The following is a 12,919-nucleotide window of genomic DNA, read 5'->3' on the forward strand; positions in this document are numbered from 1 at the left end:
AGGCTTTGATATGAACAATATTTGTATCTAAAATTCCATTAATTGGTTCTTATGAAAAGCTCTATGATTCAAACTAATGCATTTTTTGGTTGGCACTAAAAGCATCAACCCTGCAGTTTTGACACCAAAATGATGTTGTGCTTGAATATTGGTTTGCCAAATAATTATTTCTTTTTTTGTTTTTTTCTGTGTGCACAGGGCAACAGTGACTAAAGTGCTTGATCCTTCGAAAATCTGAAAATCTGATCAGGCAAAAAATTTAGTTAGCTACGCCCCATTCAATTATGTAGCTGGTCGCCCGGGAAATATCACTGGCATTTAATCTAACCAACGAAAACGCGTAAAAGTTGGAAACGGTTCTTTATTGGCTGATCTCTTCAGACCAGCAAAAATGATGTGGGAGGGAGGAGGGAGCATGGAGCAGGACGGAGGGAGGAGGGAGTTTCAGAGAAGGGAGGAGGGAGATTCAAAGGAGGGACTCCTTTTTGCCTGATGTATGAAGACATGCTAATATGGACACCGTACCACAGGCACTGATAAGGCACTCAGACAAGGGTCTTACTGGTGTGCTATGTTAGCAGTGACTGTGTTAAGCCATGAATCTGCTTTTAAGAGTTATCTTTTTGTCTGTACACTTGCTGCACCAACACAGAAGCATAGAATTGTCTCACCCAGAACAAAGCTAGAAAAGAGAAAGGATGACTTTGATGGTTTTTCCAAATATTTGGTTGAAATTCTATATATAAAAAAAAAAGTTTTAAAAAAGATGCCCCAAGATTCATACTAAACCCATTAGTTTCACTTTTGGACAAAGTAATGAATGTATTTTAAGGTGTTTAAAAACATTCTCTGAAGATTAAAAGAAATCACCTTTGAAAAAACATTTCTAAAAGGAAATGTATTAAAACACTGCTTAAAGCTTTGTGAATACATGGAACACAAGAAAGTTTACAAAAGAGAGGAGGCCATTCGGCCCATCTTGCTCATTTGGTTGTTAGTATCTTATTGATCCCAGAATCTCATCAAACAGCTTCTTGAAGGATCCCAGGGTGTCAGCTTCAACAACATTACTGGGTAGTTGGTCACTCTTCTTTGCACTCTTTCTAGAGCAGCAATATCCTTTTTTTTGTAACAAGGTGACCATAACTGAACACAATATTCTAGATAAGGTCTTACTAATGCATTGTAAAATTTTAACATTACTTCCCTTGATTTAAATTCAACACTTCTCACAATATATCCGAGCATCTTGTTGGCCTTTTTTTTATAGCTTCCCCACATTGTCTAGATGAAGACATTTTTGAGTCAACATAAACTCCTAGGTCTTTTTCATAGTTCCCTTCTTCAATTTCAGTATCTCCCATATGATATTTATAATTCACATTTTTATTGCCTGCATACTTTACACTTTTCTCTATTAAATTTCATTTGCCATGTATCTACCCAGTTCTGAATGCTGTCTAGATCATTTTGAATGACCTTTGCTGCTGTAACAGTTTGCCACTCCTCCAATTTTTGTGTCGTCTGCAAATTTAACAAGTTTGCTTACTATACCAGAATCTAAATCATTAACGTAGATTAGGAATAGCAGAGGATCTAATTCTGATCCCTGTGGTACACCACTGGTTACCTCACTCCATTTTGAGGTTTCTCCTCTAATCAGTACTTTCTGTTTTCTACATATTAACCACTCCCTAATCCATGTGCATGCATTTCCTTGAATCCCTACTGCGTTCAGTTTGAGAATTAATCTTTTATGCAGGACTTTGTCAACAGCTTTCTGGAAATCTAAATAAACCATTTCGTATGCTTTGCAATTATCCATTGTCAATGTTGCATCCTCAATAAAATCAAGCAGGTTAGTTAGACACGATCTCCCTTTACTAAAACCATGCTGACTGTCTCCCAGGATATTGTTACCATATAGGTAATTTTCCATTTTAGATCTTATTATGGTTTCCATAAGTTTACATATAACAGAAGTCAGGCTTATTGGTCTGTAGTTACCTGGTTCGGTTTTGTCTCCCTTTTTGTGGATCAGTATTACGTTTGCAATTTTCCAGTCTGTCGGTACAACCCGTGTCAAGAGACTGTTGCATGATCTTGGTTAGCGGTTAGTAAATAACTTCTTTCATTTCTTTGAGTACTAATGGGAGGATCTCATCCTGCCCAGGGGGATTTGTTTATTTTAAGAGCTCCTAGTCCCTTTAACACTTCTACCTCTGTTATGCTAGTTATTTAAAATTGGATAGGAAGAGGCCGACATGTGGAGCATGTTGTCAGTGTCCTCCTTTGTAAAAACCTGTGAAAAGTAATCATTTAATATATTTGTTATTTTTTTTTCTTTATCTATGATTTTGCCATTTGTGTCTCTTAGACATTTAACCTCCTCTTTGAATGTTCTCTTGCTGTTATAATATTGGAAAAACATTTTCGAATTGGTTTTAGCCCCCTTAGCAATATTGATTTCTATCTCTCTCTCTTGGCCTTTCTAACTTCCTTTTTGACACTTTTTTACACTTTTCTTTTTTGCAGAGTAACCTGTCAATAGCATAAAGTGTGTTTATTGTTATCAGTGAGTTATTGTATGTTAATTGGCTGGGGTTATTCCACAGTTTTTTGAAGATTACCCTGAATAACATAAAACCTCAGTGGGTCACAATGTTGGCAAAGTTTAAAAAATAACAGGTTTTATTTAAACCTCCCAAAAAAACTAAAACAAAACAAAAACAAGACAATAATAGGAGGCTAGGAATGAAGGGTATGGGAATGTCTACATTTTGCCCTACTCTCTCCTTGTGTGCTCAAAAGTATGAAACATCATTTCCCACTCCCTTTAAATCTGTAGTGACATGCGATAATTGTGCATCTATTCATGCACGTTCATTGCAAGCCGTACTTCAAGTAATATCAAATGTTCAACATGTCTCAATGTACAGTCAGAATTAATTCCTCCTAACAAGGTTTGACTGCACCCTAGTTTTGTTATTTTAGCTGATAAAACCCTACACTGCTGCACTATCCTTATAACAACGGTTGGTCTCAGTTTCCCTTCAAAGTAAACACCCCTTCACTTAATTCAATGAGGCTGTTTTACTTGCGACATGAAAATTACCGTTTTAGAGGAAGAGGAAAAATAAACAGGATGCTGATTGAAAGAAAAAAAAAAACTAATCATTTCAAGATGTTCTTTTTTTCTGTTGCTGGTCACTTTGAAATCCATGTCTTCAAATAAATTAAGTCAACAATGTGATTAATGTAGAGCATTCACATGACCTGAGATGCTGCATATTGCTGGTTTATAGTTTAGCTTATTGCACATTCTGGAGTCTGTTTTTGCTTACATAATTCACTGTAACCCAGTAAATAGTCTATAGTTAGTTAATTAAAAGTGGAGAAAAAGTAAATCAGTTAATTTTATTAAATGTCAGTAAATCTCTTTTTGTGAGGAAAAGGTTCTCATAAAAGCGCCTAAATCCAAATCTTGCTCAGTTATAAATCTCTGTGCAAGAACAGTAACTGTTCCCCATGCAGAACCATTAACCTACATCTTCAATCACATCAATGAATTAGCAAATTCTTTTTAAACTATTTATTTATCAATGCACATTTTACACATTATACCTAAGCTGATTTTATGGGATTTGTACTATAGATGTTCCACTTGAGACATTAATAAATCTTACATCACATATTTCATACCGAGCATAAAGTCGCTTAGGATATAGCCACACCTTACCTAGTCGATGTGGAGTACTGAATTTTGGTAATGGCACAGAGCAAGCCACGGGGAACACAATGAGATGTCTATATGCACATATCAAATGATTAATACACAATGAAATACCAATTGTAAAACAAACAAACATAAGGGCTTCAACAGTGATGCCTATGGGCATTTTTTTATTGCAGCATTGTGTCCCCCAATTCTTGTTCTGTGCCTGTAGCAGATTTTCCAAGAATTTAGCAAAAAGCACAATATACAAGGAGCAGATCAACTAAAGCACATGCATATCTTTTTTCTATTCATTTAATGTCAATTAAAAAACAATAAACAAACAAAGCATATTCTAAATTGATTTCAACCCAATCCAAATGCTTTGATTCACAGCATTTATGTCAATTTGAACACCCTATGTACATCTTTTTCTTCACCCAGATAATGAATATGTCTCAAAATTGCTTAGAATGTATAGTATTTAGAAATAGTAAAATAAACTAACATTTTCTGACAAATTTTCCGACTAGTGGAATGGTTTGCCGTTAAATGCTGGTTTTTTTTTAGTACTTCTAAATTCAGCACTAACTGAGTGTTAAATTATTAAGAATGCTTAGCTTGATCGAGAGTATAAATGACACAACAAAACTCCTCCAATCATTATGCATCAGATGCTCCAAATTGACCTAGTGTGTGTCTCTTGCAACATGATGAATACGTTATTTTATCTGTAATGTTTCACTCTACATGGATTGTTGTCTCTTCTCCAAACTTTCCTCAATATTGTCAAGGACCTGGATGGCAGCTTGTGGAATTCGTGTCCCTGGACCAAAGATGCTGGAAACTCCCACCTTGTACAGAAACTCGTAGTCCTGGAAAACACCACAACAGAATATATAGAGGATACTGAATGATTGTTCGTGGTATATGCTTTTTATTCACCGCAGGATGATGTCCCAGTAAACATAAGGACATCCTCCTAAAGCGAATAAAAACCATAAACCACCAACGATCATTCAATATTCTGTTTATCCCACAATTTGCCCTTTCAAAAGAGACACACACACATAAATATATATCATTTGGCGAACATAACATAACTTTTACTATCTTTGAAGACACATTCCGGCTGACTGTTTCTATTACCGGTAGATACATTCATTAAACAGCTTTAAATACATGACCACATGTGAGAACTTGATCCAGTATGAAATACTCTTCCCCAAGGCTCTCTCACTCTCACTAATTATGCATGCAACAATAACTAAATTAAAAAAAAAAAAAAACTGTAACGGTTACTGCGTTTCTTAACGCTAGTGACTAATTTTGAGCAAATTAGAAACAAATGCTTGAATAAATGTCACCCCAAAGTAAGTTCTGAGTATGCTCATTAATTTAGACCCATTACAGTGGTTATATATGCCCAAATAGGCAGCATTGTAATAAAATCCAGTAAGTCCATGTGACACTGGCTTTGTTTCCATTAAAATGTCAAAGCGAATTAGCAGTTCATGCATATAATAATTTGGCAAATACGATGTGCGTAAATTTCCAGCAAGAAAACTGGCCAACATGCTGACTTCACCTGTGTGAAAAAGAGCCGGTGCTGTGATTGCGAGTAACACATTTGTGCTGTGATTTTTGTATTGTTTTGCAATGTGGTAGTGAAGGCTAATGCCCAGCTTACGTGTGTGTTGTTCTTTTGTTTGACCTTTGATTTTGGCCCTTGTGCCATGTTTTGTTTGTTCTGTTTAATACAGTGCGCGACCGCGATTTAAAAATGCAGCTTTCTGTCTCTGGGTCTGTTTCCTGCCAGTAGCCAGCCTGGGCCGTGATGCTACCCTGTCACATTATTTTAAACAGTACTGCCTGTTTAGTAACACTTTAAGCTTTGGTTAAAAAAGAACAAAGGTTACCTGGGGAGGGATGACTCCTCCACAGATCACAAGGATATCTGGCCGTTTAAGAGCTTTCAGTTCTTTGAGGAGTTCAGGAACCAGAGTTTTGTGGCCAGCTGCCAGGGTACTCACACCAACACAGTGCACATCAGCATCTACTGCTTGCTGGGCTACCTCCAAAGGAGTCTGAAAGAGAAATAAAATAAACTTTTTTTTTTTTTTGTAATTCATTAATTTTAAAAAGCAATCACTAAGTCAGAAGTGGCACTTTTCTTACACACAGCAATTTTGTTTACCAACTCATTGTTATAATGTGATTGCAGAAAGCATCATCTCTCCTCGCTCGTTAAAAAACAAAGGAAAATAAACTGCCTTTTTTCTCTATTATCAGCTATTATAGAAACTTTTTTTTCCTTCAATTTAGTATAATGTAGTTTAAAAATATATTTAAATATTAAACTCACAATAGTATCCCTATTTCCTTAGTAAAAATGTGTGTTGAACCATCTGTTTTAGCACAGTTCAGTATAGTAGCATTTGGGAAAAGCTAGGGTCTCCAATGTGACGCAATAAACCTGGACTTATCCAACTAGGTGAAAAGTGTGGTTGCAAAAATAAATATTTCCAATTTTTTTTTTTTTGTTGTTGTTCCTTTTTATGTTGCTGTTCATGCAGAGTTGAATCATATTAACAACTATACTACTGGTCTATAGTGGACTGTACACATTTCAGTGGCTTGATATTTTCAGGCATTTCCTTTGCAACAAATGATGTTGATCACATATATAAGGCATGCATTCCTACATGAATTAACACTTCTCACAATCCCCTGGTGGCTGAGTAAGAGGGTATGAATGCATGCCTTATACACCTGATCAACATCAAGTGTTACAAAGGAACATGGAATGAACATGGGTAATTACAATCCACATGAATTCAAAATGAATGACTTCAGAACTCAGAGGACGTGCATAAGATACGGGTGTTATTCCTGTGGTATTCAGCCAGAATTCATTACGATTCACTTCACCTGCCCTCGATTGAACCCATCTAGAATCCTTGTAGTTACTCAGCCCTTCACCATGCCACCATCTGTAACTGTAGCAGGTTTCACTCGACTTTGTGAACAGGACACAAGGAATCTGAGCTGCAAATCTACCTCCCGACCAGGAAGAGTTCCATGTAAGGTTGGTGGTGCACCTTCACAGGGATGGGCCGACTCGATGGTAAAACGGAACCGGATTGTGAACAGCTGTAGGACATGCAGTGATTGGAGAGTGCGGCACTGTACTGATCACAGGGAGGAGTTTGGCAGTACAAAGAGGACACAGCTATGCGAGTACAGCCCCTTATGTTGAATGCTAATTCAGCCAGATCGCTGCTGTTTATTTTTGGTGTCTGTCATTATGGCAGAGGAGGGTTGACACGGGAGCTGAAGCCGCAGAGCCAGCACACACCCCTGGAGCACAGACCCCTGGAGCACAGACTCCCGGAGCACACACCCCTGGAGCACAGACCCCTGGAGCACAGACCCTTGCACACAACCATGACACACACACCTGCACTATTGCCACACCGGAGCCTGAAACTGAGCTACGGGGTACGGACGATATTATTGTTGTTTTGATTTCGGAACTGCAACCCGCCGGCTATTGTTTTCCCCACTACCACTGATATGGTATTTGGGACCCTATCATTACAAAGAGACAAATTGTGATCTTCCACAGTACACACATTTAAAAGATCAAACTCTTTGCCCTGATGAATTTATAAATCCAATATCACCCAGAAAATGCCATGTCTTTAGGCACAAAAAGCTCCTCAGTGTCACTGAAAAAATCTGAAGGTCAGCATGAAAGTTAACCAGTACAACATGAGTGATTTATCATTCTGCATTTACAAATTGATTCAATCGTATTTAAAAAAATAGAATCAAGTATTGCTAATCATTGAATTCAGTTATTGAACAGTTTAAATAAATAATAATTGTTTGATACAGAAGACATGACTATTAGAAACTGTTCAACATTTTTTGGCAGGTATAATGGAATTAAATTATTTATTTTTTGTCAATTTTAAAATCGAATTAAAAAATCATAACGTACTCTGTTGCAGATCTGTTGGATGATCAGACAAAATTACCAAGAAAAGGTCAATGTCTCGGCTTCATCTTTGCAAGAAACCTGAATAATTTTCAGGTAACAAACACTTAATCTGAATCAGATGACATGAGTAAATGCATAACACATCATCAGTGGGAATCCACATCATTCAGTTTCTCAGTCTTTTTGAGATCTTGATTCTGAAACTTGTAGCCTTTTGAGGAAGACGAAGTGAGACTTGGGCATATAACACTACAAAGAATGTTGCCATGGGGTACCCAGCATTTGTTCGCCTTCTCTGGCCAGTGATACTGCTGTGATTTCCCACCAGAGTGCATGACATTTAAATCATACCCATCCAATACGTTTCTGCATAGACGACAGAAAACTGATATAAAACTGCATCTTCTTCCTCAGCTTTGGATTTATCAGAGCCATCCCAGGAGACATTTACAGTTTCACTTATGGAGAGGGAAGAGACTTGAAATGGGGATGAATCTATGCCAGCGTTTAGTGCCCTTTATGGTTAATGTGGACTTGAACCTATGTTTTAAGTGTTCAGCATTGGCCATGATGTCTTTTCCGGATACAAAGATAAAGGCAGTCTTGCAGAATGAATATATGTCTTCAGGGGTTACAATCTGGCCATCAGTGGGATGTTGCAAGCTCATTTCTGCAGTCTTTCGCTTGACTGTTCCCCCAATACCATCACAATGGCTCTTGTGCTGGTTTTTGTATTGGGCAGCACAACTATTACTGAGGTGGGAAGTTTTTCCTTTACTTGGAGGAGTTTGGATTGAAAGAATTGCTGGCACCTATTATACTCTACATCAGGGGTCTCCAACCCTGGTCCTGGAGAGCTACTGGGTCTTCTGGTTTTCGTTTCAACCAAGCTCTCAGTTACTTAACACTAGAAGGACCGGAGATATACTCATACCTAGAAGCCCCATCTTTCTGACGGCTGTATTCAAAACACTGTAAAGAGTATAACGAAAGGAGAAACAGTCAGATGTAAATTTTTTTTTTTTTTTTTTTTTTTTTTTACTGAGTACGTCACATAAACTTCTGAACAACCGAAGCGAATATATATATATATATATATATTATATATATATACACGTACATATACACACACAGTGGTTTGCAGAAGTATTCAACCCCCTCCCAATAATGTCACATTTTGTTGAATTACAAATAATTTAATAATTTTTGCACGGTTTTTCAAACGAACTTTTTGTATTCAAAGCTGTAGTGGTTAAACTGAACACTGTTATATGAGGAGGAGGTTAAATGTCAGCAAAACTTGCAAGTTAGTACTTGGTAGAAGCACCTTTTGCAACAATTACTGCGATGAGTCTTTTTGGATAGGTCTCTCCTAGCTTTGCACAGTAGGATGGTGAAATTTTTGCCCATTCTTCACAGGAAAATTGCTCCAGTTCCGATAAGTTTGTTGGGGGATCATCAATGGACTGCAATCTTCAAGTCTCGCCATAAATTTTCGATTGGATTCAAGTCAGGACTTTGACTGGGCCATTCAAGAACATTAATTCTCTTCTTGTTCAACCACTCCAGTGTGGCTTTGGCTTTGTGCTTCTTGTCCTGCTGAAATGTGAATTTCCTCCCCAGTTTCAGAGTCTTGGCTGACTCAAACAGGTTTTCCTCAAGGATTCGCCTGTACTTTGCTTTGTATGTTCTCCCCTCTATCCTGACAAGCATCCCAATCCCTTCTGAAGAGAAGCATCCCCATAACATGATGCTGCCACCTCCATGCTTGACAGTTGGGATGGTGTTGACTGGGTGATGTGCAGTGTTGGGCTTGCGCCAGACATAACGTTTGGAATTTAGACCGAAAAGTTCAATTTTTGTCTTGTCTGACCACAAAACCTTTTTCCGCATGTCTGCAGTATCATCTACATGCTTTTTCGCAAACTCCATACGTGCTTAAGATGAAGCTTTTTGAGTAATGGCTTCTTTCTTGTCACCCGTCCATACAGGTCAGCTTTGTGTAGGGACCGGCTTATTGTAATGTGTGAACACTGACTCCCATCTCAGACACAGAACTTTGCAGATCTCTCAAGGTTATTGTTGGCTTCAGTGTGACATCCTGTACCAGTTTCCTGCTTGCCCAGCTGCTCAGTTTGTGAGGACGACCTGATCTGGGTAGTGTCTGGGTGGTATGATGGATCTTCCACTTCTTAATGATGGACTTCACTGTGCTGAGAGGGATAATCAACACATTTGAAATTTTCTTGTACCCATCTCCTGCTCTGTGCCTCTCTGCCACTTTATCCCTGACTTGTTTCGAAAGCTCCTTGGTCTCCATGGTTGCTTTGTTGGATCACTATGTGAGTTGCAGCTTGAAAGTCTTTATATACCTGAGGGAAATGATCTACACATTAAACCACTTTGAGTACACACAGGCTGAAACCATTTCACTAATTTTGTGACCTTCCAAACAAATCATTTGCACCTGAGCTGATTTAGGGCTGCAGTAGCAAAGGGGTTGAATACTTATGCAACTGAGAATAACCTGTTTTTCCCTGTAAATCTTACTTGTTTATATTCTATATGCATTTTTTTAACTTTATCAATGTGGAGTAGTTTGTGTAGATTCTACATGTAAAGTCTAATTTGAAAGCGTCATGGAGTACGCTCAAGTGCCAACAAAATGTGAAAACTTTGCAGGGGGGGGAATACTTCTGTAAACCACTGTGTGTGTGTATATATATATATATATATATATACAGTACTGTGCAAAAGTTTTAGGCAGGTGTGAAAAAATGCTGTAAAGTAAGAATGCTTTCAAAAATAGACATGTTAATAGTTTATATTTATCAATTAACAAAATGCAAAGTGAGTGAACAGAAGAAAAATCTACATCAAATCAATATTTGGTGTGACCACCCTTTGCCTTCAAAACAGCATCAATTCTTCTAGGTACACTTGCACACAGTTTTTGAAGGAACTCGGCAGGTAGGTTGGCCCAAACATCTTGGAGAACTAACCACAGTTCTTCTGTGGATTTAGGCAGCCTCAGTTGCTTCTCTCTCTTCATGTAATCCCAGACAGACTCGATGATGTTGAGATCAGGGCTCTGTGGGGGCCATACCATCACTTCCAGGACTCCTTGTTCTTCTTTACGCTGAAGATAGTTCTTAATGACTTTCGCTGTATGTTTGGGGTCGTTGTCATGCTGCAGAATAAATTTGGGGCCAATCAGATGCCTCCCTGATGGTATTGCATGATGGATAAGTATCTGCCTGTACTTCTCAGCATTGAGGAGACCATTAATTCTGACCAAATTCCCAACTCGATTTGCAGAAATGCAGCCCCAAACTTGCAAGGAACCTCCACCATGCTTCACTGTTGCCTGCAGACACTCATTTGTGTATCGCTCTCCAGCCCTTCGGCGAACAAACTGCCTTCTGCTACAGCCAAATATTTCAAATTTTGACTCATCAGTCCAGAGCACCTGCTGCCATTTTTCTGCACCCCAGTTCCTGTGTTTGCATAGTTGAGTCGCTTGGCCTTGTTTCCACGTCGGAAGTATGGCTTTTTGGCCGCAAGTCTTCCATGAAGGCCACTTCTGACCAGACTTCTCCGGACAGTAGATGGGTGTACCAGGGTCCCACTGTTTTCTGCCAATTCTGAGCTGATGGCACTGCTGGACATCTTCCGATTGTGAAGGGAAGTAAGCATGATGTGTCTTTCATCTGCTGCAGTAAGTTTCCTTGGCCGACCACTGCGTCTACGGTCCTCAACGTTGCCCGTTTCTTTGTGCGTCTTCAAAAGAGCTTGGACAGCACATCTGGAAACCCCTGTCTGCCTTGAAATTTCTGCCTGGGAGAGACCTTGCTGATGCAGTATAACTACCTTGTGTCTTGTTGCTGTGCTCAGTCTTGCCATGGTGTATGACTTTTGACAGTAAACTGTCTTCAGCAACCTCACCTTGTTAGCTGAGTTTGGCTGTTCCTCACCCAGTTTTATTCCTCCTACACAGCTGTTTCTCTTTCAGTTAATGATTGTGTTTCATCCTACATATTGAATTGATGATCATTAGCACCTGTTTGGTATAATTGTTTAATCATACACCTGACTACATGCCTACAAAATCCCTGACTTTGTGCAAGTGTACCTAGAAGAATTGATGCTGTTTTGAAGACAAAGGGTGGTCACACCAAATATGGATTTGATATAGATTTTTCTTCTGTTCACTCACTTTGCATTTAGTTAATTGATAAATATAATCTATTAACATGTCTATTTTTGAAAGCATTCTTACTTTACAGCATTTTTTCACACCTGCCTAAAACTTTTGCACAGTACTGTATATATGTATTAAACCACAGAAAGAGGGAAACAGCAACTCCCTTGGATTGATCCAGATCTGCACTCGATTTGTAGATAAAAGTATTTTTATTTTCATATTACAAAAGTAAGCAAGCTACAATGTTAACGCGTTTCGACAGTTTGTCTTCATCAGAACATTGTGAAAGACCTATGTTTCCAACATTTTAAGGACTTCAAGGACTATCAATAGTTTAACAATTAGTTCCCAATCAAGTAATTTAGTCAATGGTCAGTTAATAGATAATTATTTTCAACAGGTGATTAGAATTACATCATGATTAAAGGCACTTCATATCTTACAAAAACTTTGAATCAATCTGATTAACTACTAAAAACATGTTGTTAGATTAACGGACATAAATTGATATCGTCATTGAGACCCGAAGGTTCCAATGTATTCAAAGTAAGAATCCAATGAGCTTCTCTGCATAACAGAATGTTAACCTCATTCCCCCCTCTAGCTGGTACGTTGATCTTCTCCACACCCACAAATCTCAAGTCCCAGATACAATACATTTCCAGGATGAAAAGTATTGATCAATTATTTACATACTGTTTGTCAAAATTAAATGTGTTCCTTTAATAATAACATTTGATATTTCCAACATTTTTACATATTACATATTTACAATGGCTATATTATACATTTTGCTATTTAAAAAAAAAAAAAAAATGTAATTAAGTGATTTGAGATTATAATTAGGGCTTCTGATTTTCGGTTTTAACCAATAAAACCTGATAAAACACCCCTGATACAAAAAAAATGAAATCGGTGGATAGCCACTAAACACCAGAAAACCTGTGGAAATGGTTAATCAATTCATGTTGACTTTACCCTTTTCCCCATTAAA

The 12,919-nt window shown here is 38.0% G+C and overlaps 1 protein-coding gene across 2 annotated transcripts in view; it reads right to left on the minus strand.

The window, feature by feature from the left end:
* Positions 1-3,577: 3,577 nt before the first annotated feature.
* The window catches only part of mmut (methylmalonyl CoA mutase), a 33,645-nt gene continuing 24,303 nt past the window's right edge, over positions 3,578-12,919 (minus strand). For both annotated transcript variants that reach the window (XM_034018966.3, XM_059025707.1), the window contains exons 12-13: positions 5,635-5,802; positions 3,578-4,590 (exon numbers count right to left, since the gene is read on the minus strand). In XM_034018966.3, the coding sequence (XP_033874857.2) occupies positions 4,462-4,590; positions 5,635-5,802 (297 nt within the window). In that variant the 3' untranslated portion in view covers positions 3,578-4,461. The remainder of the gene's footprint in view (positions 4,591-5,634; positions 5,803-12,919) is intronic.

This window comes from Acipenser ruthenus, chromosome 6 (genome assembly GCF_902713425.1).
Source record: "Acipenser ruthenus chromosome 6, fAciRut3.2 maternal haplotype, whole genome shotgun sequence".
Lineage (NCBI taxonomy): Eukaryota > Metazoa > Chordata > Actinopteri > Acipenseriformes > Acipenseridae > Acipenser > Acipenser ruthenus.